Source organism: Triturus cristatus, chromosome 2_1, assembly GCF_964204655.1.
Source record: "Triturus cristatus chromosome 2_1, aTriCri1.1, whole genome shotgun sequence".
In the NCBI taxonomy this organism is placed as follows: domain Eukaryota; kingdom Metazoa; phylum Chordata; class Amphibia; order Caudata; family Salamandridae; genus Triturus; species Triturus cristatus.
Genome location: NC_140581.1, coordinates 591,082,055 through 591,105,201, shown reverse-complemented (window position 1 = coordinate 591,105,201; position 23,147 = coordinate 591,082,055). Strand labels below are relative to the sequence as shown.

Sequence of the window (23,147 nt, the reverse complement as noted above, 5' to 3'; positions counted from 1 at the left end):
TCAGTGGTGACGGATGCGTCCCTCCTGGGATGAGATGGCCACATAGGAGAGGCGGAGGTCAGAGGCCTCTGGTCTCCGGCGGAGTCCCAACTCCATATCAACCTTTTGGAGCTTCGGGTGATCCATCTTACACTGACGGCATTCCTTCCCTCTGTCCGGGGAAGTGTGGTGCAGGTGTTCACAGACAACACTACCATCATGTGGTATTGCAACAAACCGGGCGGGGTGGGGTCATGGACCCTATGTCAGGAGGCTCTGCGCCTCTGGACATGGCTGGAACATCAAAGCATCACCTTGGTGGTTCAACACCTGGTACGTTCTCTGAACGCCAGGGCAGACTAACTCAGCCGCCGGTGCTTGATGGATCACAAATGGCGTCTGAACGTGGTGTAAGGTCTCTTTCAGCAGTGGGGAGAGCCTTGGTTAGATCTATTCGACACCGAAGAGAACGCGCCATGTCATCAGTTCTGCGCGTTTGAATTTCCAAGGCGGCACTCGCGAGGTGACGCTTTTCGTCGCGAGTGGAGTTGCGGTCTGTTGTATGCCTTTCCGCCTATACCTCTTCTGCCCAGAGTGCGGAAGAAGATTCGGGGCGACCAGGCCTACGTCATCCTTGTGGCTCCGGATTGGGCACGGAGATACTGGTATCCCGAGCTACTCAGCATGGCGATCGATCCCCCGATCCGTCTGTCTCTTCGGGAGGATCTTCTGTCGCAGCAGCAGGGGACGGTCCTCCACCCGAACCTGTCCAGTCTCCACCTCCATGCGTGGAGATTGAGCGGCGAACGTTGACAGCTTTTGATCTTCCTCCCGAAGTCTGTGATATCATTCTGGCAGCCAGTCGTCCCTCCACTAAAACGGTATACACCTGCAGGTGGAACAAGTTTGTGGCATGGTGCACAGCGAAGGCTGTGGATCCCCTTTCTGCCCCTCTTTCCGAAGTCCTTCTGTTCCTTCTTTCTTTGGCCCAGCAGGGCTGTGCTCTGGGAACTATCAAAGGTTATCTTTCGGCCATCTCCGCCTTTTTACGGCTTCCAGATCAGCCTTCTCTTTTTAGGTCCCCGGTTGTTAACCGTTTCCTAAAAGGCATTACGCACACGTTTCCTACCGTGCCGTTCATAATGCCTCAATGGGACTTGTCTTGACATATCTGATGTGCGTTCCCTTCGAGCCCCTTCATACCTGTCCTTTGCGTCTTCTCACTCTCAAGGCGGCTTTCCTGGTAGCTATCACCTCTGCCAGGAGAGTGAGTGAGCTCCAGGCTCTTTCTTCCAAACCTCCTTTCCTTTCGGACAAGGTGGTTTTAAGGAATCGTCCTTCTTTTTTGCCAAAGGTCGTCACGCCCTTCCACATCAGGCAGACCATCATTTTGCCCACCTTCTTGCCGCCTCCGCATCCTTCGAAGGAGGAAGAGAGACTCCACCGTCTGCACCCAAAATGTGCGCTCTTGTTCTACCTGAAGCGCACACAACCGTTCCGGGTGGATGACCGGCTCTTTGCTGGCTACGTGGGCGCCAAAAGAGGTCAGGCTGTGCACAAGCGGACCATCTCTCAGTGGGTTGTTCTCTGCATCAAGGCCTGTTACTCGTTGGCTAAGAAGGAGCCTCCTGTGGGGCTGCGTGCCCATTTTACCAGGGCGACTGCAGCCACTACTGTCTTGGGACGCGACGTCCCCTTGCAGGACATTTGTCAGGCAGCTACGTGGGCTTCGATGCACATGTTTACCAAGCATAACTGCCTTGACAGTCTGGTCCGGAGAGACTGCTTTTTTAGCCGTTCTGTTCTCCGTGACTTTCTGGTGTAATCTTTTCGCAGACCCACCACCGGGGTTGGTATTGCTGGGGTTTCTATTCTAAGGTAAGGAATCTATCACTAATGTGTCTCTTTCAGATGCACAAGTTACTACTTGTGTAACGATATATCTGTAAGGGACATTAGTTAGCGAAAGATTCCTAACCGCCCCATCCATCCTCCCCCCTTCTGCGAACTGATTTCTAGGGTTAAAGTCATCCCTTTCAGGGCCTAGTTTCTTGGCACCAGTGGTCAGTTTCTTGCATGGCTCTGCGTTCCTGGCGAGGAAAGTCGTGTACAGAACTGACGTCCATGCGCATGGGTGGCGCCTAAGTAGTCTCTGTGACGTCATCTCGGCACTTACGACGCCAGCGACTAACGTGGATCCGCACGACGCCACCTACTGACACGCAGGGGTACTGCTAGGAAAACTTTCCGGATCCAGTCTGACACCTGGGGATATTCTAAGGTAAGGAATCTATCACTAACTAATGTCTCTTACAGATATATCGTTACACAAGTAGTAACTTGTGCGTCGAGTTGACTCTCCAGAGCAGGTGTACCTCTCAGATGGCACTCGAAGACGTCGGTCTGGCTGGGGAGCCGAATGACGTGGACCAGACTTTGCTCTTTTTGGTGCCTGCGGCTGCAGGGTGATAGTACCTCTATCTCGAGGGAGTTCTTTGGTGATTTTCGAAGTGCTGATGATCCTCTAGGGTTTGTGGAGGCCACACATTGACGAAATGAACTGGAGGATAGCGATCATTGAGTTCTATGGCAGCAGGCAAAGGTTTTCGCCCAAAGTCCACCACGAGGTCTGCAGTTCTTGGTCCAACAGTGTTTCTTGGGTGTCTTCTTTTCGTGTCCATGGAATCTAAATTCAGGTGCAGGGTCTGGGGATGCCACTGAAATACTAAAATTAGGGGCGTTTACAAGGGAGTGACAGGTAGTTGCCAATGGGCCCCTTACCCTACACAAACACTAATATGCTCACCTCCTGTGGGTGGGTGACCTTGCCCTATCCCTGTTTTGGGAAGTACCACCATCTTCAAGATGATGGGCACTGTAAAATGTGCTTCACTTGGCCTCCAGCACCTAAGGGTTGGAGTTGGCAGAGGGGGGGCACACCTCCTATTCTTTCTTGTTCTTTCTTGTTTTTCCTGCCTGTCTTCCTGACAAAAGGGGTGAGAACAGGAGGTGCGGCTTGCTCCTTATATCAGGAGAGGCTGAGGTCATGTTTCAAAAGTGTCATGGCCTTTGAAGCTTTCTGCCACAGATGGCTCTTCCTGACCGGGGAAAGGTGTGAACACCTCTGCCCAGGACAGGCTTCGTTCTTGACCTCCAGAATGTGCTCGTGTAGGAAAATGGGTTTCTGTTGCAGTAACCTCCCCCCCCCCCCTCCCCACACACTTTTTGCTAGATTTCTGATGCACTTTGACTGAATCTGCCCTCTGTCTCTGCCAATCTGGTTCCCAGTGCCTGTGTTCTTTCCCAAAGTGTTTAAATTTTTTCTACAATTAGCACACCTCTGGCACACATATATGTCCCTTGTAAAAAGTCCTTTTTTGTGTTTACCTTTCTCCCCGCCCTTCTCTTGGGCCTTAAAAGAATCTTGCTTCTTCTGGTCACCACCATTATTTTTCTGCTTAACCCTGGTTCAGACCAATTTGTCTGCCTTCTTTCCCAATTCTTGAGGAGAGGTCAGATCAGAGTCGGCCAGGTACTGGTGCAGTTGATGATTCTGACAAATATTAAGGATGTGCTCCCTCATGAACGAATTGTGCTATGCCTCATAGTCATGTACCTTGCTAAGATGAAGTCAGCCTTCCAGAGCTTTAATAGCATTGTGTATAAACCAACCCGGTCTTGGGTGTGTGCCTCCTGTTTTCCTAAACTTAACCCTGTATTGTTCAGTGGTTAATCCAAATCCATAGATGAAGGCACACTTCAAGACTTGAGTAACTATCTACATCCTCTTCACTAACAGTGAGGAGCTTGTCCCTACTTCTGTTAGCAAAGGGTAGCTGCCCCCTGCCCTTGGAGGACCTTCAGAACCATACCGGCCCTTTCCAAGGCAGTGATCCATTTATGGATGTCACCCCCCCTCTGGTAAGTAGGGACTATCTTGCTCAGGTTTCTGGTATCAAAGGAAGATTCCCAGACTAGGTACACTAGTGCTGCTGCCATGGGACTCTAGTCCCAAATTCTTCTAGACCTCTGAACTTCCAGAGTCTCCTTGTCATGGGATAACTGCTCTTGAATGAGCTTTGCTCTCTCAAGTTTGAGTAGGTGGTACTCCCTCTCTAAGGAGTCCTCCCTCTTTCTAGAGATGGAGGTCCCTATAGAATTTTTAGAAGCATTTGAATTGATAGAGGAGGACCTAAACCTCTCCTGCATTCTCTGAAACCGCCCCGGAGGGATAAAGGGGTACCTGCCTCTAGGGACTCCTTCTGTACCATCTGTACTATTCCCTGGAGGATCAGAGTTTACCAGTGTGGAGCCATTAGACTCCTCCTGGTCATGTTCAGAATTAAGGTCACTAGGGGAACCCCTCCCAACCCATATTCTGGAGCATCCCACCCACTTTGTCCTGCCTTTCTGACCGATCTGGATTCTGTAGGTCATCCAGCCGAATTAGCTCTAAGAGGTGCTTAGTGTTGGGCTTGCTCTGTTCTAGAGGTACACAGGGTCCTCATTTCCTGGAACTTAAGACCACTGTATCTAGAGGGTTGGGACCCACTAGGATCCACCATCAAAGGCACAGTGACTAGGACTGGAGAAAAGGTTGTGCTAGGCCCTTAACAACCAATCTAAAGGTTCAGTAGAACATACTGTTACAAAAATATTTTTATATGTGCCTAATGCTAGTGAAGACCAATGACCACCAATGACGGAAGATGCAGGAGTGATGATGGTGACCTTGTTGCTGCGTCTGTGGGGACCAGGCTACGCTGTGGAAGACCAGGAGCCGTTCACGAGCTGTCCCAGATCGGAAGTCAAGAAACATGGGGCGGTGTCTGGCGGGAGCACCAGCAAGCCTTGGCAGCAGCAAGAGACGTGGTAAACGATAAAGGAGCAATGTTGGGACCAGAAAGGTCTAAGGGACTCACCAATTGCAGGAGAGTCCGAGCAGGCCCGAGCAAGCAGGGAAGCCCACCGAAGCCAAAGAGGACCCACAGGCCGAAGGCACAGGAGTCACAAGAGGACCATGGGACGTTGGAGCAGCAGGCCGGTCAACTTCATTGTGGTGCCTGCAGATGCAGGGGCGATTCCTTCGGGGGTCTTTAATGCCCACAGGCCTGGAGAGGAACCTTTGATGAAGCACAGACGATGAAGAAGACTTGCAGAAGAGTGAGAGCAGGAGCAGCAGGAGTCCTACTTGGTGCAGTCTTGGTTCCAGGCGAAGTCCAGGTGCCCAGTAGGAAACAAAGTATTTAGAGTTTCCGTGAATATTGTTGTTCCTCTAGCAGGTATCAATGCATTCTACCCAAAAAAGACTAAGTAACTTTCAGGAATCATATTTTGTTTATTTTTTTAAGAAATCTATTCAATTCTTACAATTATGTACACTGTAATACCAAATTACCCAAACCCATCATCAGTTTCTAAATTATTTATTAATATTGAAAGGATTTGCGCTCATCTTTGTACTCCCAAAAAATATTTTTCTAGATGCGTTACCAGTGTAGAATATTCATTGACCCAGTTGTTTGTCTTAGAAAAACGTATTCCTTTCTACTGATGGGGATACTTTTTTATATATTCTATTTTTTTTTGTGCCAAGAATTTTATTAGTGTGTTCTGTGACTTTCCTGCCCCGTGTGTTCCAGGCATGGCAGTGGCTGCGTTGCTCCCATGTGCCTCTGTTCCATTAACCAGTCTCAGGCCCCCTCAGCGCTGTTGAAGATGTGTGATTTGCCTTCGTAAACTACTCCCAACCTTGCCGGGAATAGGAGCATATATTGTAGACCAATGGCTTTACATTGTTGTTTTACCTGGTAGTACAATTTCCGTTTGGTTTGAACGTGGAGAGTGTAATCTATGAATATCATCACATGGTTGGCTTGGTGCGTAAATTCTCCTTTCAACCTTGCAGGATAGTCCCTCTCATAGTAATTAAGAATTTTAGCAATCGTAGGATGGGGGAGGGGCTCAGGGCAGGGTTCTCTGGGCCAGTGCCCTATGTGCTCTTTCAACAATAAAGCAGGGTGATGGAAGGTCGCTATCAATTCACGATTTCACCACCTGCTCCAGGAATAATTGCTGCATCGACCCCTCAATCAACACCACTCTACACCACTTCATGACTTTCTATGCCACTGTACGACTCTCGATGCCACTCTACACCACTTCACGATTCTATATGTCACTCTACGCCACTTCTCAACTCTCTATGCCACTCCATAACACTTCACTCTACTCCACTTTACGACACGCCACTGCCCTCTACCCCCGTAACATTTAGCCATTTTGAACAGCAGCCACGCTGTTATCCAACATGGCTAAAATATGTTTGCAAAGTTAGGAGCTGTTGCATAGGGGAGATGTATTGGGTTTACCAATGCTTGCTAGAGATTGAGATTTTTTTTCAACATTACTCTTTGTCCTAGCACACGGAGCTGAAAGACACAAAAGAGCAATAGAAAAAATCAGGAAACCGTTCCAATAAGAGAGTGCGGATAAAAAAGAACTTGCAAGGGTGAGCTAAAGATAGAGGGAGTGTAAGGTGATCCAAAAAAGATGGATGAGTTGGAATAAAGTTTATGCAACCATATTATTGAGCAACCTGGTAGCTGTTGCTCCTAAGACAAACATGGGTCACCTGCACTCAGTATTATGTACAAATGAAGCAATGGATGGGCGGTTCAGATGCATTGCATTGCTGACTTACATCTGTCACCCCTTGTAGTAGTAATGTTCCCATCTGTGCACTATCTGAAAGAGACACGTTAATGATAGATTCCTTACCTCAGAATATCCCTAGACGTCAGACTGGATCCTGAAAGTTTCGCTTAGCAGTACCCCTGCGCGTCAGTAGGTGGCGTCGTGCAGCTCTGCATCCATCACTGGCATCGTAAGAGCTGAGATGACACCACGGAGAGTACTTAGGCGCCCCCAATGCGTGCTGACGTCAGTTCTTTCTTTTTCCGCGCCTTCAAGCGCAGATCTGGATTGAGCACGTACCTTAGTTACTTTTTGACTACTATTTTGAGACTTTTTGTCTCCTCTCTTTTCTCCTGGTGCACGTAGCAATGCCCGGCTTTAAGTCCTGTGGGGTCTGTCCCCGGAATATGTCGGTGGCGGACCCCCACGATGTTTGCCTCTACTGCCTGGAGACTGCCCACGACTCCTGGGACTGCCGGGATTGTCGAGCCATGACCCCAAGGCCTTGCGGGAGCGGCGTAGGAAGCTGCTAGAGGTCCGGCATTCGTCACGTTGCCGCTCCGGGTCCAGGGGCCGTTCCCGGGACCGCTCGCAGGACCGGAGCCGTCGCTTCTCAGGCTCCAAGTCTTCGCCTTCGGATTCCGGTAAGCGACGCCATAAAATGAAGTCGAAGAAGCGTGTTCGCTCTCTGACGTCCCCCGTCGCTCCCTGGAGGCGAACGTGGGGGACGGGGGCTTCGCCCCGGTGCCTCCCCTGCAGCATGGGAGGCCCGCTGCCTACTCGCTATACCCGGGTCCGTCAACGACTCCCGAACAGGTGCAAGAATTCCTTGCTACCATGGACCGCCTTTTTGGGCCTTCGAGTTCCCACCGGTGCGCCTTCGGGCCCCGCGGTCCCGCGTCCAGATCCTGTTGGCCCGGTGGCTTTGTCACCGGCGCCACAGGATCCTGCACCAGTGGCTCCGGTGCCACGAGGTGCGGCATTGCCGGCTCCGGCACCGCCCTCCGCTTCACCCTCAGCGCCACACTGGGGGCCGTTTATTCCTCCCTTGCCCCAGTTCCGGGACCTTTTTTTTCCGGCCTGGGATCCGCATTGGGAGATGGCGCTGGTCCGACCCCGGCCGGTGCCGTTCTCGACACAGTTAGTCCCTTCTCCGGCTCCGGCTTTGCCGCCGCGACCGGCTCCCTCTATGCCAGAGGCGGACGAAAACTGGGAAGGGTCCGAGAGGACCCTCTTGCCCGGCAATGTGACTGAGCAGGATTGGGTGGAGGACTTGGAGGCGGCAGGCGACCTCGATGTCTCCTCTGACCCGGGGTTCGCCTCCCGCCCGCCTATGATGAAGGAAGGTGCCTCCTACACGATGGTCCTCCATTGGGCGGCTGAAGCCCTCAATCTTGACCTCCCCACAGTGGCCCTCAAGACCAACCTCCTCACCGAAGTGCTCCAGATGGCGTCTCCTTCGTCAGAGCCGTTGCTTCCCTTCAATGACGCCCTTACTGACGTCCTCTTGGGCACTTGGTCGAGGCCGGCCACGGGGGGCCCCAGCCTTTTTGACTACTCACCCTACGCCTGAGAGCCTGGTCATTCAGGCCTTGACGTCACAGAGTGCTTTTCCTAAGGCCCCTCCAGATAAGGACTCTAAATGGCTGGACCAGTTTTGGAAGCTGTTGTTCTCTTCGGCCAGCTTAGGGCTGCGGTCGGTGAACACCGCCTGCTTGTTTGGCTGCTAACCCCACGCGGTGTGGGATGCCGTTGCTCAGGTGTTGCCTGAGTGTCCTGAGGAGGTGCAGGCTGTCCTTTCTCAGGCAATTGCTGAGGGTAAGGATGTGGCGAAGTTCGCCATTCGGTGTGGATTGGACACCTCTGACTCATTGGGCAGGGCGATTCCTACAACTGTGACGTTGCGACGTTACGCCTGGCTGCGTTCGACTGGGTTCTCGCCCGATGTCCAAAGCTCGCTCATAGACATGCCCTTTGATGGCACCCGCCTGTTTGGTGACAAGGCTGACAGTGGCCTGGAGCGCTTTAAGGATTCGCGGGCTACGGCCAAGTGCTTGGGTCTTTCTACTAAGAGTTAGGCCTCTCTTGGTTTTCATTCCTTTCGTGGCCAAGGTAGAGGCAGTCAGGCGCGCCCGTCCCCTAAGCCTGTGCAGAGCCAGCCCCAGCGTGGCCAGGGTCGCGGTTTCCGCGGCGGCGGGTCGGGGAACCAGCGTGTGAGTCCGTCCACCTCCATCCCCGCTGCTTCCACCTCCAACCTTCCTAATCTGATCTTCGGGGAGCACTCCACGCCGGTGGGTGGCAGGATCCGCCACCACCTCCCTCAGTGGCGCGAGATTACATCAGACAAATGGGTGCTGCAGATATTTTGCCACGGTTACTCCCTTCCCTTTCAGTCCTCCCCTCCTGCCATGCCACCGCATGTCTCGGGGGATCACTTGGCTCTTCTCTGACAGGAAGTCACGGCCCTCTTGGCCAAGGGGTCATCAAGTGCGTTCCTGGGCCGGAAGTAGGAAGTGGTTGTTATTCCCACTACTTTCTGGTCCCCAAGAAGGACACAGGGGGTCTGCGTCCTATCTTGGACCTCCGGGACGTCAATCGCTTCCTCCGGAAGGAGAAGTTCAAGATGCTGACTCTGGCTCAGGTCTTAGCTGCCCTCGACCCTGGAGACTGGATGGTAGCGTTGGACTTGCAGGACGCATATTTTCACATTCCCGTCCTGCCGGCCCACCGGCGTTACCTGCGGTTCACGGTAGGCCAGGAGCATTTTCAGTTTGCCGCACTCCCCTTCGGCCTTACCAGTGCCCCTCGGGTGTTCACGAAAGTGATGGCGGTGGTTGCAGCTTATCTGCGCAGGTCGGGGGTGTCAGTCTTCCCCTACCTCCGAAGTCGCACCGAGTCCCTCTCAGAAGCTCCCTTTCATCGGAGCGGTTCTGGATTCGAAGCTGTTTCGGGTTCTTTTCTCCCGAGCAGCGAGTCGGGGATATTCAGGCTATGATTCTGACCTTTCAGCCTCTGTCCCGGGTTTCAGTCAGGGTGACCCTCCGGCTCTTGGGCCTGATGGCCTCCTGCCAGTGCACCATGCCAGATGGCATATGCGGGCTCTACAGTGGGACCTGAAATTCCAGTGGGTGCAGCATCAGGGTAACCTGTCCGATCATGTCCAGCTCACAGGGCACTGCACGACACTTGCAGTGGTGGCTCACAAATCGCGATTGGGTCAATGGCAGATCCCTCTCCCTTCCCCAACCGGAGCACACAGTGGTGATAGATGCGTCCCTCCTGGGATGGGGAGGCCACTTGGGAGAGGCGGAGATCAGAGGTCTCTGGTCTCCGGCGGAGTCCCGGCTCCATATCAACCTCTTGGAGCTGCGGGCAATCCGTCTTGCACTGAAGACATTCCTTCCCTCTGTCCGGGGGAGTGTGGTGCAGGTGTTCACGGACAACACTACCGCCATGTGGTATTGCGACCAACAGGGCGAGGTGGGTTCGAGAACCCTGTCAGGAGGCTCTGCGCCTCTGGACGTGGCTGGAACGTCAAGGCATTACCTTGGTGGTTCAACATCTGGCTGGTTTTCTGAACGCCAGGGCGGACGAACTCGGTGCTTGATGGACCACGAAAGGCGTCTGAACTCGGATGTGGCGCAAGGTTTCTTTCAGCAGAGTTGCGGTCTGTTGAACGCTTTTCCGCCTATACCACTTCTGCCCAGAGTGCTGAAGAAGATCAGGTGCGACCGGGCCCAAGTCATCCTTGTGGCTCTGGATTGGGCACGAAGATAATGCTATCCCGAGCTACTCAGCATGGCGATCGATCCCCCAATCCGACTGCCTCTTCGGGAGGATCTTCTGTCGCAGCAGCAGGGGACAGTCCTCCACCTGAACCAGTCCAGCCTCCACCTCCATGCCTGGAGATTAAGCGGCGACAGTTAACAGCTTTCGATCTTCCTCCCGAAGTCTGTGATGTCATCTTGGCAGCCAGGCGTCCCTCCACTAAAACGGTATACGCCTGTCGGTGGAACAAATTAGTGGCATGGTACACAGCGAAGGCTGTGGATCCCCCTTTCTGCCCCTCTTTCGGAAGTTCTTCTGTTACTGCTTTCCTTGGCCCGGCAGGGCTCTGCTCTGGGCACTATCAAAGGTTATCTTTCGGCCATCTCTGCCTTCCTGATCAAACTTATCTTTTAAGTCTCCGGTTGTTAACCGTTTCCTGGAAGGCATTACACACATGTTCCCTCCAGTTCCGTTCGTAATGCCCCAGTGGGACTTGAACCTTGTGTTGACTTACTTGATGTGCGCTCCCTTTGAGCCGCTTCACAACTGTACTTTGCGTCTTCTCACCTTAAAGAGTGCTTTCCTGGTTGCTATCACCTCTGCCAGAAGAGTGAGTGAGCTCCAGGCCCTTTGTTCCAAACCTCCTTTCCTTTCTCTTCATTCGGACAAGGTGGTTTTAAGGAGCCGTCCTTCTTTTTTGCCGAAGGTTGTTATGCCCTTCTACATTGGGCAGACCATCACTTTGCCCACCTTCTTTCCGCCTCCACATCCTTCAAAAGAGGAGGAGAGGCTCCACCGTCTGGACTAGAAACGTGCGCTCTCATCATATCTGAAGCAGACACAGCGGTTCCGGGTGGATGACCAACTCTTTGTTGGCTACGTGGGCGCCAATAAAACGTCGGGCCGTGCACAAGCGGACCATCTCTCGGTGGGTCGTTCTGTGCATCAAAGCCTGTTATTCGTTGGCTAAGAAGGAGCCTCCTATAGGGTTGCGTGCCCATTCCACCAGGACAACAGGAGCCACTACTGCCTTGGTACGCGGCGTTCCCTCTTTGGGCCTTAGTTTTCTGCACCAATGGTCAGTATCTTGCATGGCTCTGCGTTCCTGGCGCGGAAAGTTGTGCACAGAACTGACGTCAGCGCGCATGGGTGGCGCCTAAGTACTCTCCGTGGCGTCATCTCGGCGCTTACGACACTAGTGACGGACGCGGAGCCGCACGACGCCACCTACTGATGCGCAGGGGTACTGCTAAGCAAAACTTTCCGGATCCAGTCTGACGCCTGGGGATATTCTGAGGTAAGGAATCTATCACTAACTAAGGTCTCCTACAGATATATCGTTACACAGGTAGTAACTTGTGCATTAAGACCTAAGGTCAATGAATATCCGCGAGTTATGGGACATTTTGCCTTACACCATTGGTTCCTGTGTAGCTTATCCACATCTAATTTAGTTCTGTTTGGGAAGGCACAGTCTTTCCACGACAGGGAGGGGCTGCACCAATGTCCTGTGCAGTGGCGGCTCGTGTCTGGTCCGCGGAATCTTTGGTTGGTTAGTTTTAATCACACTGCATTAGCTCGGTGATTCACTGAGCTAGGAAGCAAGCTAGGAAGCAAGAAATGTTTGTTATGGAAACCGAGTCTTCACAATGTCTGCATGAATCAGCTTAAATTTAACAGTGCTTCACATGAATACCCTACTTTCATTCGCAGTTCCAGCAAATTTCCCTCTGAATTGTCACCTTCTCTTAATATTTGGGATAAATTGTGGGGTAATCCGAGCAGTAGTAACGGGTGTCCGTATACTGCCATTAAAGGCTTTAGTTCCCGACGTCTACCCTTCTGATATGCCTAGTACCCTGAAATGGTTACAGTTTTCTGGGCTGGCACCAACAGGTAACGTTTATTTTATTAACATGCTGATAGTCATAAAAGTGTCCAGCTTTAGGGTCCGCATCTTCTTTTGTTCTTTATTAAGATGTTGTCAGATGTTAAACAGAAGGCTATAGGTGGAGGCAATTAAGCTTTACATTGTGAGAAGTTGGCCTGATATATGATGTCACTAGTTCTAGTGTACACCTTGTATCAGTTCAAACAACCCTTATGGTGATTGGTTGTTATGTCAACCTTATAGACCAGCTATCCTAGTGGTAGCATGGACAAGAGCAGTCTTAGGCTAAACTCTGTATGGCATGTGAAGCCAGCTGTTATACCATTTGCAACGGTAAACAGCGTTTACTTAGCATGCTTTACTTCGCATGCTATTACTACGCGGACGTTAGTACGCACGCGTTGTTACTTAGAAAACCTTTACTACGCAAGTCGGAACAGCGACTTGCGTTAGGGGGGGAAGGTGTTGGATTTAAAATCCAACACCTTCCCTAGTGTCCGCATAGACTGCAGTTGGAATAGTAAATTATACTATTCCAACATCCAGCACCCCCTACTGCAATTTGTTCCGAATTGCGTAGAAAAGGAATGCAAACTAAAAAAGCGGTCGTACTAACGACCGCGTAGTAATGGCATGCGTACTAAACGCATGCGAAGTAACGTCGTATATTCATTTGCAACCCCTTGAATACCAAACGAAAGGACACCACAACAGATATTTTGTAAAAATAGAATGTATTTATTCTAGTCAAAACACCCTCAGCACTCTTTATGAGATTCGAGGTAAGTACAACACAGTCATATTTAAGCATACATAAGTCACACAGGTAAGTAATACAGTTAGGGCCTAGGGGCCACGCAAACCATATACTAAGTAAGTGGTATAAGAACCACTGTCACGAACACAGGATAGGCCTAGGCCTAGGGAATCGCTGGGGCTACACTATCCTATCAGTTGCTAGGCAGTGGGAGGCCCACGGGATTCAGGTGCAGAGTGGAAACACTCACGCATAATGCGTTAAAGTCGATAGAAATAGTAGTATTTAGAAATTAAGAGTTTTAGGACACTTCGGATGGAACTTGGAGTTAGAGACTTGGAAACTAGACACTTGGATAGTCAATACCCTTATGAGCACCGGAGTACTCAAGTTACCTAGCCCACGGGTTGCGGGTGCATAGGTGTGAACTTGCGTCGGGTTTCGTCGTCGACTCCTATGGATGCCTGAAGAAAGTTGCTGACAGGCAGTCAGTGAAGAGTGTCCGGTGGATTCCAAGGATGGAATCAGGAAGGAGGATACCTGCAAGCAGAGGGGACAGAGTCTAGGCCACCAGCCAGGAGCCGGGAAGGAACCAGGAAGGAACCAGGCTATGTCGTAAAGATGCAGGTGAAGAGGTGAAGCTTGTCGCAGCAGCCACGGGTACCAGGAGGCGTCGAGGACGACCAGAACAAGGAGGCGAGCTGTCCCACGAAGGCTCTTGCTGTCGGCGGCGTCGATGTCGAGTTAGGGCCCAACAAGCCTTGGCAAGCGTAACCCACGCAGGATGGAGGACTTGCTTCTGTCGCAGACCAGGAAGGTCTGGGGTGCTTCCCTTTCACAGGGGAGCGGGTGCCAGTCTGGAGGAGCCGGACCAGCAAGGCAAAATTGAAGGTTCGTTGTCACAGAGGTCACTAGCCAACGGGCCAGCAACCGGACAACACGTCGAGCAACTCAGGTGCAGAAGGGCCCCACGCAGAACACGTGAAGTGTGGGGAGCTGATCTTCTTTGCAGATGGTGCTCGGGATTGGGGCTTCTCAATTCCCCAAGGACAGCGTCGAGGAAGCCTCAGAAGTCGCGCTAGTCAGTTACTAGCCACTTTTCCCAAGTCGCCGGTCCCACGTCCCCTGTTGCCTCCACGCATCTCAGCTTTGCTGTAGATGTGGATCTGGTTCGGAGGTGTCTGGAAGTCACGGCACTGGTCAGTCTCTGCAGTCGTCCCTCGTAGGAACAGTCGCAAAGTAAGCAGCGGTCGCTGGATGGTGCCTGGTTGCCCAGGGTGGTCACTCCTTGGCCATAAGGGAGATTCTTCAGTCATCTTCTGTAGTAGAATGTCGAAGGTCCATAGTTTCTTTTCAAGATGCAGGTTCAGGATAATCTAAAGTCCTAGGGACTCAGCTCCCACTCTTATACTAATCTGGGGGGCTGGGTTACCTGCTAGGTCCCTCCTATGGGTGGGACCAGGGAGGGGGGTGGTTACACCCCCTTCCCTTTGTCCAGTTTCGCGCCAGGACTGGGGCTGGAGTGCCCCAGCACAGGTTTGAACTGGACTATGCATGGGACACCTTGTGTGCCCCAGGTAGTGTCTCGTTTCATTCAACCCTCCCTGCCCCAATACACTAAATTCTGTCTGGGGAGGTGCTAGCACCTCCCCAAGCAGGACACCTATTGTCCAGGCCTCCCTGGCTGGGAGGGCTCCCAGCTGCAGGAGGTCAGACTTGTGTCTGTGGCAGCAGCATCCATTTTGTGATGCTGAGGCTTTGGTTAGAGTTACACAGCAAAGTAGGATTTTAACATGTCTCTCCCTCTAGAAGGGAGGAATAATATCCTCATCACCAGAAATGGTATGGGGGTATTATTCCAAAGTGTTAGACACCTTACACGACATGTTTCGGTAAAGCCAAACCATAGTTACCATAACCGTGTAAGATTATAAGGCACTTTAATAGTATATGGTAGGCAATATCATAGAACAGCTATAAGGACATGGTTCCGAAAGCTGCAGACAGGCTCAGCTCATGCTAGAGCACCATCTCACATGTTAACAAGCACTCTTCCTCCAGGATTGTTATGGCCTGTCATAGGAGTGGCTGATAGGTACACATGTGTCTATTGTGAGTGTAGATATAGGTACTATATCTAAGCAAGGGGTGATTACACGACCCTGCCCCAGCTGAGTGATCAGCCAGTTGTGTCTGATTGTAAGGCCAGGCCAGGGGTGCCATAATACATGCTGCAGCCCCTGGTCGGCCTAGGGTACACCTATGCCCTGGGTACCTAGGGTACACTGTACAGGGTCCAATAAGGTGATCCTTACCAATTGTGTATGTACCTAGGGTACATGGAGTCCATCTTAAAGAGAGAGCAGACAGCCTGAGACCCTGAATGGCAGGATCTCAGGCCAACTAAGTCGAAAAACCAGCTAGACACTAGGCAAAAAGTTGGGGGTAACCATAGTCCGATATCCACCTTCCTACACACATGTCATATTGTAAGGGCAGTGTGAAAACCCGACTGCCCAACCTTGACTCGCTACTTAATCTAAAAAATGTGAAGGTTACAAAATTAAGGTACATACACGTGCAATATATTTGGCTATTAAGATCATTTTATCAGGTAGAGCTGTTCTTAAAAATTATTTTATTTCCGGTTATAATAAAAGTATTTATAAAGGTATTAGTGTTTCGTGCAGCTTCTATTAACGTTTAAAAAAATAAATCTTTTCACAACATGTTTGCTTTCTGAATCATATGTCCCTCAGCATTCAATGGTGACCAGCAATCTGTTAGACTGGGACATTCACCTCAATGTTTTTCTACCCCATGTTTTGATTGTAAATCCATATTATTTGACTTGCATATGAATTCTCCACTACCATTGTTTGATTTTGTAGGATTGGTGAAAGCCAGCTTCTGTACATCAGCATGGTGTTGTCTGGCACAGGTCCAGCTGAAAATGCACCGATATGAGGAAGCTATATTATCCTGCAATCAAGGTAACTGCTTACATGTGCTTTGCTTCAAATAACATGTGCTACATAAAGTTCAATTTAGCCAATATAAAAGCGTCTTAATGGAAAATAAATAACATACTGTTAATGTAGAAACCACAAACAGTTGGGCATTTTATTTGTATTTTACTTAAGATGTAGGTTATTGAAAATACACTACATACCGAGTTCCTTAATACAGTCCATTGAACTTAATTCGGACATGTTTTGCGAAAGTGAAAAAGAGTATAATTCATTTGGCTTACCAATGTTTTATTTATTTAGGTTCTACCATATGAGATACATTATGGGCTAATGTTGTTTTCGATTGAAATTAAATGTGTTTTTCGTTTCATGTTTTTCTTTATTAATATAAGGTTATGAAGAAGGCTAAACAATTGGAACAAACCTATGAGGGTTGATATTATAGACATTTCTATAAGATAGCTCTACCGTTCTGTGGTTGCCTCTCGCCACTTCCAAGTAAACCTTACGCTGTCTTCTTGCTGTCATTTTGTTTTCCTTCCTAGAACTTTTGAGAGAGAAAAGTTAAATTCCTGTCGCACACATCCTCATATGTATAGGCTGTATCTTACTTTCTCACCCTCCGGTTTAGATGTAGTTTTTTCCAATAATTATCAACTATAGAGGGTATTGGCCCCCTAATCAGTAAGGCTAGGCCAATATTATAAAGCTCACAACAACACACATGCCAGTACTGATGCTTAATCATACATCATTCCATAAGATCCCACGTGACACTCAATGTGACCAAAGAAGGTTTCTTTGTTTATTATTTCATTTCATTAAGTATAAGCTGTAGGAAGGTGGATATCTGACTATGGTTACCCCCAACTTTTTGCCTAGTGTCTAGCTGGTTTTTCGACTTAGTTGGCTTGAGATCCTGCCATTCAGGGTCTCAGGCTGTCTGCTCTCTCTTTAAAATGGACTCCATGTACCCTAGGTACATACACAATTGGTAAGGATCACCTTATTGGACCCTGTACAGTGTACCCTAGGTACCCAGGGCATAGGTGTACCCTAGGCCTCCCAGGGGCTGCAGCATGTATTATGCCACCCCTGGTCTGGCCTTCCAATCAGAGTCAACTGGCTGATCACTCAGCTGGGGCAAGGTCGTGTAATCACCCCTTGCTTAGATATAGTGTTCGAGGCATGTGGGCTGCGGAATTCATATCTGTGCATAGATCGCCGCCTAGTGTTGGGTCCGGATGTTTGCACGTTGTTGTCCTGGAAGAGTCTTCGAGGTATCCTAGGATAGGTGACTCCTCCCCTGGACTACAGTGCGCATGGGCATCCTCTCCATCCTCAGATTGTTTTTTTCCGCCATTGGGTTCGGATGTGCTATCTTAACTCAAGTTAGGAAAAACTTTATCGAGGCCAAAAGGCCTTTAGTTCGCGTCGGTACTGTTTTCTCGATCGGTTTCGATACTCCTTTGTTAGTTTACTAACTTTCAGAACCGACTTTTCGCATCTTACCTGCCCATCGATGACATCGACGATGGAATCGAGGACACCATTCAAGAGATGTCCGGTATGCAATGCGAAATATCCCCACATCGACGTCCATCCGGTGTGCAACAAATGCCTTTCGCCGGATCACGACGAATCTACCTGCATGGCCTGTGCCCGGTTCCGTTCCAAGAAGACTCTACGGAATCGACGAGCGGCAAGACTCGAAGCGCAGCACGCGGCACCGGCCCCGGCAGACATCTTCAACGCCGAGACCGAAGATGTCGAAGAATTGGAGATCCTACCCTCCAGTCCAGTTTCCGAACATGACTCCGGATCGGGCGACGTCGACGAATCACTCTTTCGCAGAGATGAAGACGACACCGAGGTAGGAGACTACGATGAGGCCTTAGGGGCCGAAGAGAGTAGCTCCAATGACGAGCAAGGCCTACCCGTTCAGACTGAAGAGAGCCCAGTGCCACAGTCTATGGCTCCGGTCGAGGGATCGCCTTCGGGCCTTACCCGAGACCTATCCTGCAGTTCTTCGGCCCCGCCCTCGGGCCCGGCCTCGGATATTCAGCGGCAGCCATTATTACCTAAACCGGCTGGTTTCCCTTCTTCCAAACCGAAACCGAAAGCTGCACTGTTTCAATTGAAACCGAAACCAAAAGTGGCGCTGGTCGGATCGAGGCCTTCCACACCTTCGACGCCAGCGAAACGCGTCGGCACCGAGCGCACCAAGCGAGACTTCGGTGCCGAACTTGAAGCAGCCGAAGTCGGAGTCGGCATACGGAAAAAGGCCTTCGGTGCCAACAAACCTGATCAGCTCCCGGCGTCGACGCCATCGACTCCGACACCAAAGGTCACACTGCCGGCTGCGTCTCACATCGCTTCCACGGCAACACCAAAGCCTCATGCATCGAAGACGTCGACGGCCATTCCCGCCCCTCGACTCGATGACCCACCGGCGCCGAAAAAGTCCACGACCGCCTCTACGGACCTGGTCGGCGCGAAAGCCTCAAAGGCGCTCCAAGTGCGACCTGTTGCGGCACAAAGCAGCAAAACCAAATCGGTCCTCCAGGACACGTCGGGCTCCGGCCCAATAAAAGCTCCAGCAGCCTCTTCGGCGCCAGCCAACATTACTTTTGGCCTGCCTCCGTCCACGATCCCAAAAATATTCCAACTCAGGACACGGGTCACCCACACCACAACTACACCTGCTGAGACGTCTCCGTCACATGTCATCGACGCCAACACCGGCAGGATGGTTATCCACGAACGGAGGATAACTTCGGAGCCACCTTTGGACCCTTTCCGGATCCCACTAAAAAGGAAGCTGCCTGTGGACTCAGAACCTGTCCTAAGCGAATCTTTCCACTCGCCCTACCAGGATCCACAATCATTCTCTCCCACACACTCTGACACGGATGTGTTGGAGGACTACATGGGTGACCAAGTCCCCTACCACGGAGACATAGACCCTGATGACCAACAGGACCCTGATCAAACTTGGGGCGACCCTGCAGATCCAGGTGCACCTCTAGATGCACAGGACCCACAACTCTATGGGGCGAAAACATCTCCCACAGAGGACACTGCAGCGTTCAACGCTCTTATTGAACGTGCCGCAAATAATCATGGAGTGCAGCTTCACTCTGACACCATCGAGGACGACTTTCTTATGGACACCTTCGCATCCTCAGAAAGACATGTAAAAACTCTGCCCATGTTGAAAGGGGTCCTCAAACCAGCCAAGGACATCTTCAAAGAACCCACCAGGGCACGAGTGATAAACCCCAGGATCGATAAGAAATACAGATCGGCGCCTGGGGACCCTACTTACATCAGAGGCCAATTACCACTAGACTCCATTGTCGTGGCGAATGCTCGCAAGAGGGCACACTCGCAGACGACAGGTGACGCTCCTCCCCCGGACAAAGAGTCCAAGGTGTTAGAGACCTCTGGCAAGCAAGTTGCCGCCCAGGCTGCCAACATATGGCGCAAAGCCAACACTCAAGCGCTCCTCGCTCGCTACGATAGAGCGCACTATGACACATTGGAGCAACTACTCCAACATCTCCCTGACCAGTACAAAGAAGGTGCAGAAATTCTTATCAGAGAGGGACAGCTACTCACAAATGCTTCCATCAAGTGTGCACTAGATGCCGCAGACACGGCTGCCAGGGCCATAAACACAAGCGTCATGCTGCGACGACATGCCTGGTTGCGAATCTCCGGATTCAAACCCGAGGTGCAAAATAATATACTCAACCAGCCTGTCAACCCCGACTATTTATTCGGACCGGAGGTTGACACCACCCTTGAGAAAATAAAAAAGGACACGGACACCGCAACGTCCATGGGGGCTCTCCAGACTCAGTCCTTTCGGAGCAGCTCCTTTCGTTGCCCCGGAAATAGAGTAGCAGGTAGAGGACAGGGGTCACAGCAGACATACAACAAGGGCAATACACAAACCACCTACGATAAAAACACCCGGCAACACCAGGTCCTCCCCCAAGAACAAGCAGTGACGCCCTCTTCCTTCCTCCCGACCACATAACACCTGTCGGGGGAAGGCTACAAAGGTTCCTGTCCACGTGGAACTCCATCACCACGGACAGGTGGGTCAAAGATATTGTCAAATACGGTTACTGTCTAGAGCTAACCTCCACTCCACCCACAATTCCTCCAAGAAACCGTCCTATGTACTCAGAGCACTTAACGCTCTTACAGCAGGAGGTGCAAAGTATGCTTCTAAAAGGCGCTATAGAGGTCGTACCCGTCCACGAGCAGGGTACGGGAATGTACTCCCTCTACTTTTTAATACCGAAAAAGGACGGGTCACTCAGACCTATACTAGACCTAAGACCCCTGAACCGGTACATTCTTTCCGAGCACTTTCACATGCTCACTCTCCAGCAAGTCCTCCCGCTTCTCAAGCAGGGAGACTTCCTAGCCACGCTGGACCTCAAGGATGCGTATTTCCACATACCCATTCACCCCTCACACAAAAAATACCTCCGGTTCACTGTTCAGGGGCAGCACTACCAATTCAAAGTCCTTCCCTTCGGCGTGACAACAGCACCCAGGGTTTTCACGAAGTGCCTAGCTACTGTGGCGGCACATCTACGGAGGCAGCACGTACACGTCTACCCCTACCTGGACGACTGGCTCGTACAAGCACAATCAGCCCAGCAATGTGCCAACCACATGTCCCGCACCATTCACCTCCTTCACAGTCTGGGATTCTCACTAAATTACCCGAAATCCCATCTCTAGCCCGCACACGTACAACAGTACCTAGGTGCGACTATAGACACTCTGGCGGCCACAGCTCAGCCAAATTTAGTGAGGATCAACAGCATGCAAACGCTGATCTCCAGGTTCAAACCCCAACACTCACTTCCAGCACGAGTGTTCATGCAGTTGATAGGCATGATGGCCTCCTGCATTTTCATAGTCCCACACGCGAGATTACATATGCGCCCGCTTCAGGAGTGCTTAGCACGTCAGTGGAATCAGGCTCAAGGACAGTTGAAAGACCTAGTGTTGGTGAGCGGTCGGGCATACAACTCTCTGCATTGGTGGAATCCTCAAAACCTTTGCAAGGGCCGACCGTTCAAAGAGCCTGTTCCACAAATAGTACTGACAGCGGACGCGTCTCTCCAGGGATGGGGAGCTCATGTACTCCACTACACAGTGCAGGGACTATGGACGACACAACAGAAGAAGATGCACATCAACCTTCTGGAACTGATGGCAATCTTCCTGGCCATGAAGGCATTCAAAGTACATCTGTGCAACAAAGTTGTGTTGATCCGGACGGACAACATGACTGCCATGTACTACATACAGAAGCAGGGAGGAACGCACTCTCCACAGTTGTCTCATCTGGCTCAGAGCATGTGGAAGTGGGCCATTCAGAGGAACATGTTCCTCATGGCAGAGCACCTCCCGGGCAAGGACAACCAGATGGCGGATCTGCTCAGCAGACACACCCACCAGATGCACGAGTGGGAGCTACACCCTTCAGTACTCCAACCGTACTTCCAGCAGTGGGGTCATCCAGAGATAGACCTCTTCGCCACAAGCGAAAACGCAAAATGCCAAAGCTTTGCCGCCAGGTTCCCACATCCGCAGTCGCAGGGCAATGCGATATGGATGAACTGGTCCGGCAGATTTGCGTACGCTTTTCCCCCAGCGCCGTTGATACCGCTGGTGGCTCGCAAACTCAGACAACACTCCCTGACACTCGTCCTAGTTGCTCCTACGTGGGCACGCCAGCCATGGTACACCACCTTCCTCGAACTTTCCGTGGTGCCGCATCAAAGGCTGCGGATCAAACCCGCGCATTTGACGCAGAACCATGGAGAGATTCAGCACCCAGATCCAACAGCTGAACCTGGCAATCTGGCTCCTGAAGTCCTAGAGTTTGGCTACCTCAACCTGCCACCTGACTGTATGGACATCATCAAGGAGGCCAGGAGACCCACTACAAGAGCTTGCTATGCAGCCAAATGGAAAAGGTTCGTCATTTATTGCAGTAATAATGACATTAACCCGCTGGACCCATCCATCCAAAACATCATTTGTTACCTCTTACACCTATACCGATGCAATCTGGCGTACACCTCTATACGTGTCCATTTGACCGCAATATCAGCCTATCTGCAAACCAGGCAGCACCTCTCACTATTCAGAGTGCCTGCCATCAAAGCATTCTTGGAAGGACTCAAACGAGTCATTCCACCAAGCCACCCACCGGCTCCAATGTGGAACCTCAACCTGGTCCTCACACGCCTGATGGGTCCACCCTTTGAACCTCTCCACTCATGCGAGATTCAATTCCTCACCTGGAAAGTAGCTTTCCTGGTAGCAATCACTTCTTTAAGAAGAGTTAGTGAACTCCAGGCACTAACAGTTCAAGAGCCATTTATACAGGTTCACGCCAACAGGGTCGTACTACGTACCAACCCCAAATTCATGCCCAAGGTAATCTCGCAGTTCCACATGAATCAAACTATTGAACTGCCCGTTTTCTTCCAAAACCCACAAACTGTCGCGGAAAGAGCACTCCATACACTAGACGTAAGGAGGGCCCTCATGTACTACATCGACAGGCCTAAACCCATTAGGAAGACAAAACAACTGTTCGTTGCCTTTGCCCCACACCACAAGGGTAACGCCATCTCCAAAGCAGGGATAGCCAGATGGATAGTTAAGTGTATTCAAATTTGTTATCAAAAGGCAAAACGCACATTAACTATTCCCCCACGAGCCCACTCAACACGTAAGTTAGGGGCCTCCATGGCTTTTCTAGGAATTATTCCCCTGCATGATATATGTAGAGCAGCCACCTGGTCCACCACACACACATTTACCAAACACTATTGTGTAGATGTGCAATCAAAACCGCAGGCAGCTGTAGGACAGGCTGTTCTCAAAACCCTTTTTCAGACCGCTGCAGCTGGCACTGGTAGCCGCCGCTAATAGAGGGCACTGCTATACATTCTATGCACAGATATGAATTCAGCAGCCCACATGCCTCGAACTGAATATGCTACTTACCAGTATGCATCTGTTCTTGGCATGTAGGGCT

General features: G+C 51.0%; 1 protein-coding gene across 2 annotated transcripts in view; it reads left to right on the top strand.

Annotated features, from left to right (window-relative positions):
- The window catches only part of SKIC3 (SKI3 subunit of superkiller complex), a 1,406,584-nt gene that overhangs the window by 273,987 nt on the left and 1,109,450 nt on the right, over positions 1 to 23,147 (top strand). For both annotated transcript variants that reach the window (XM_085632495.1, XM_085632494.1), the window contains exon 10: positions 15,983 to 16,084. In XM_085632495.1, the coding sequence (XP_085488621.1) occupies positions 15,983 to 16,084 (102 nt within the window). The remainder of the gene's footprint in view (positions 1 to 15,982; positions 16,085 to 23,147) is intronic.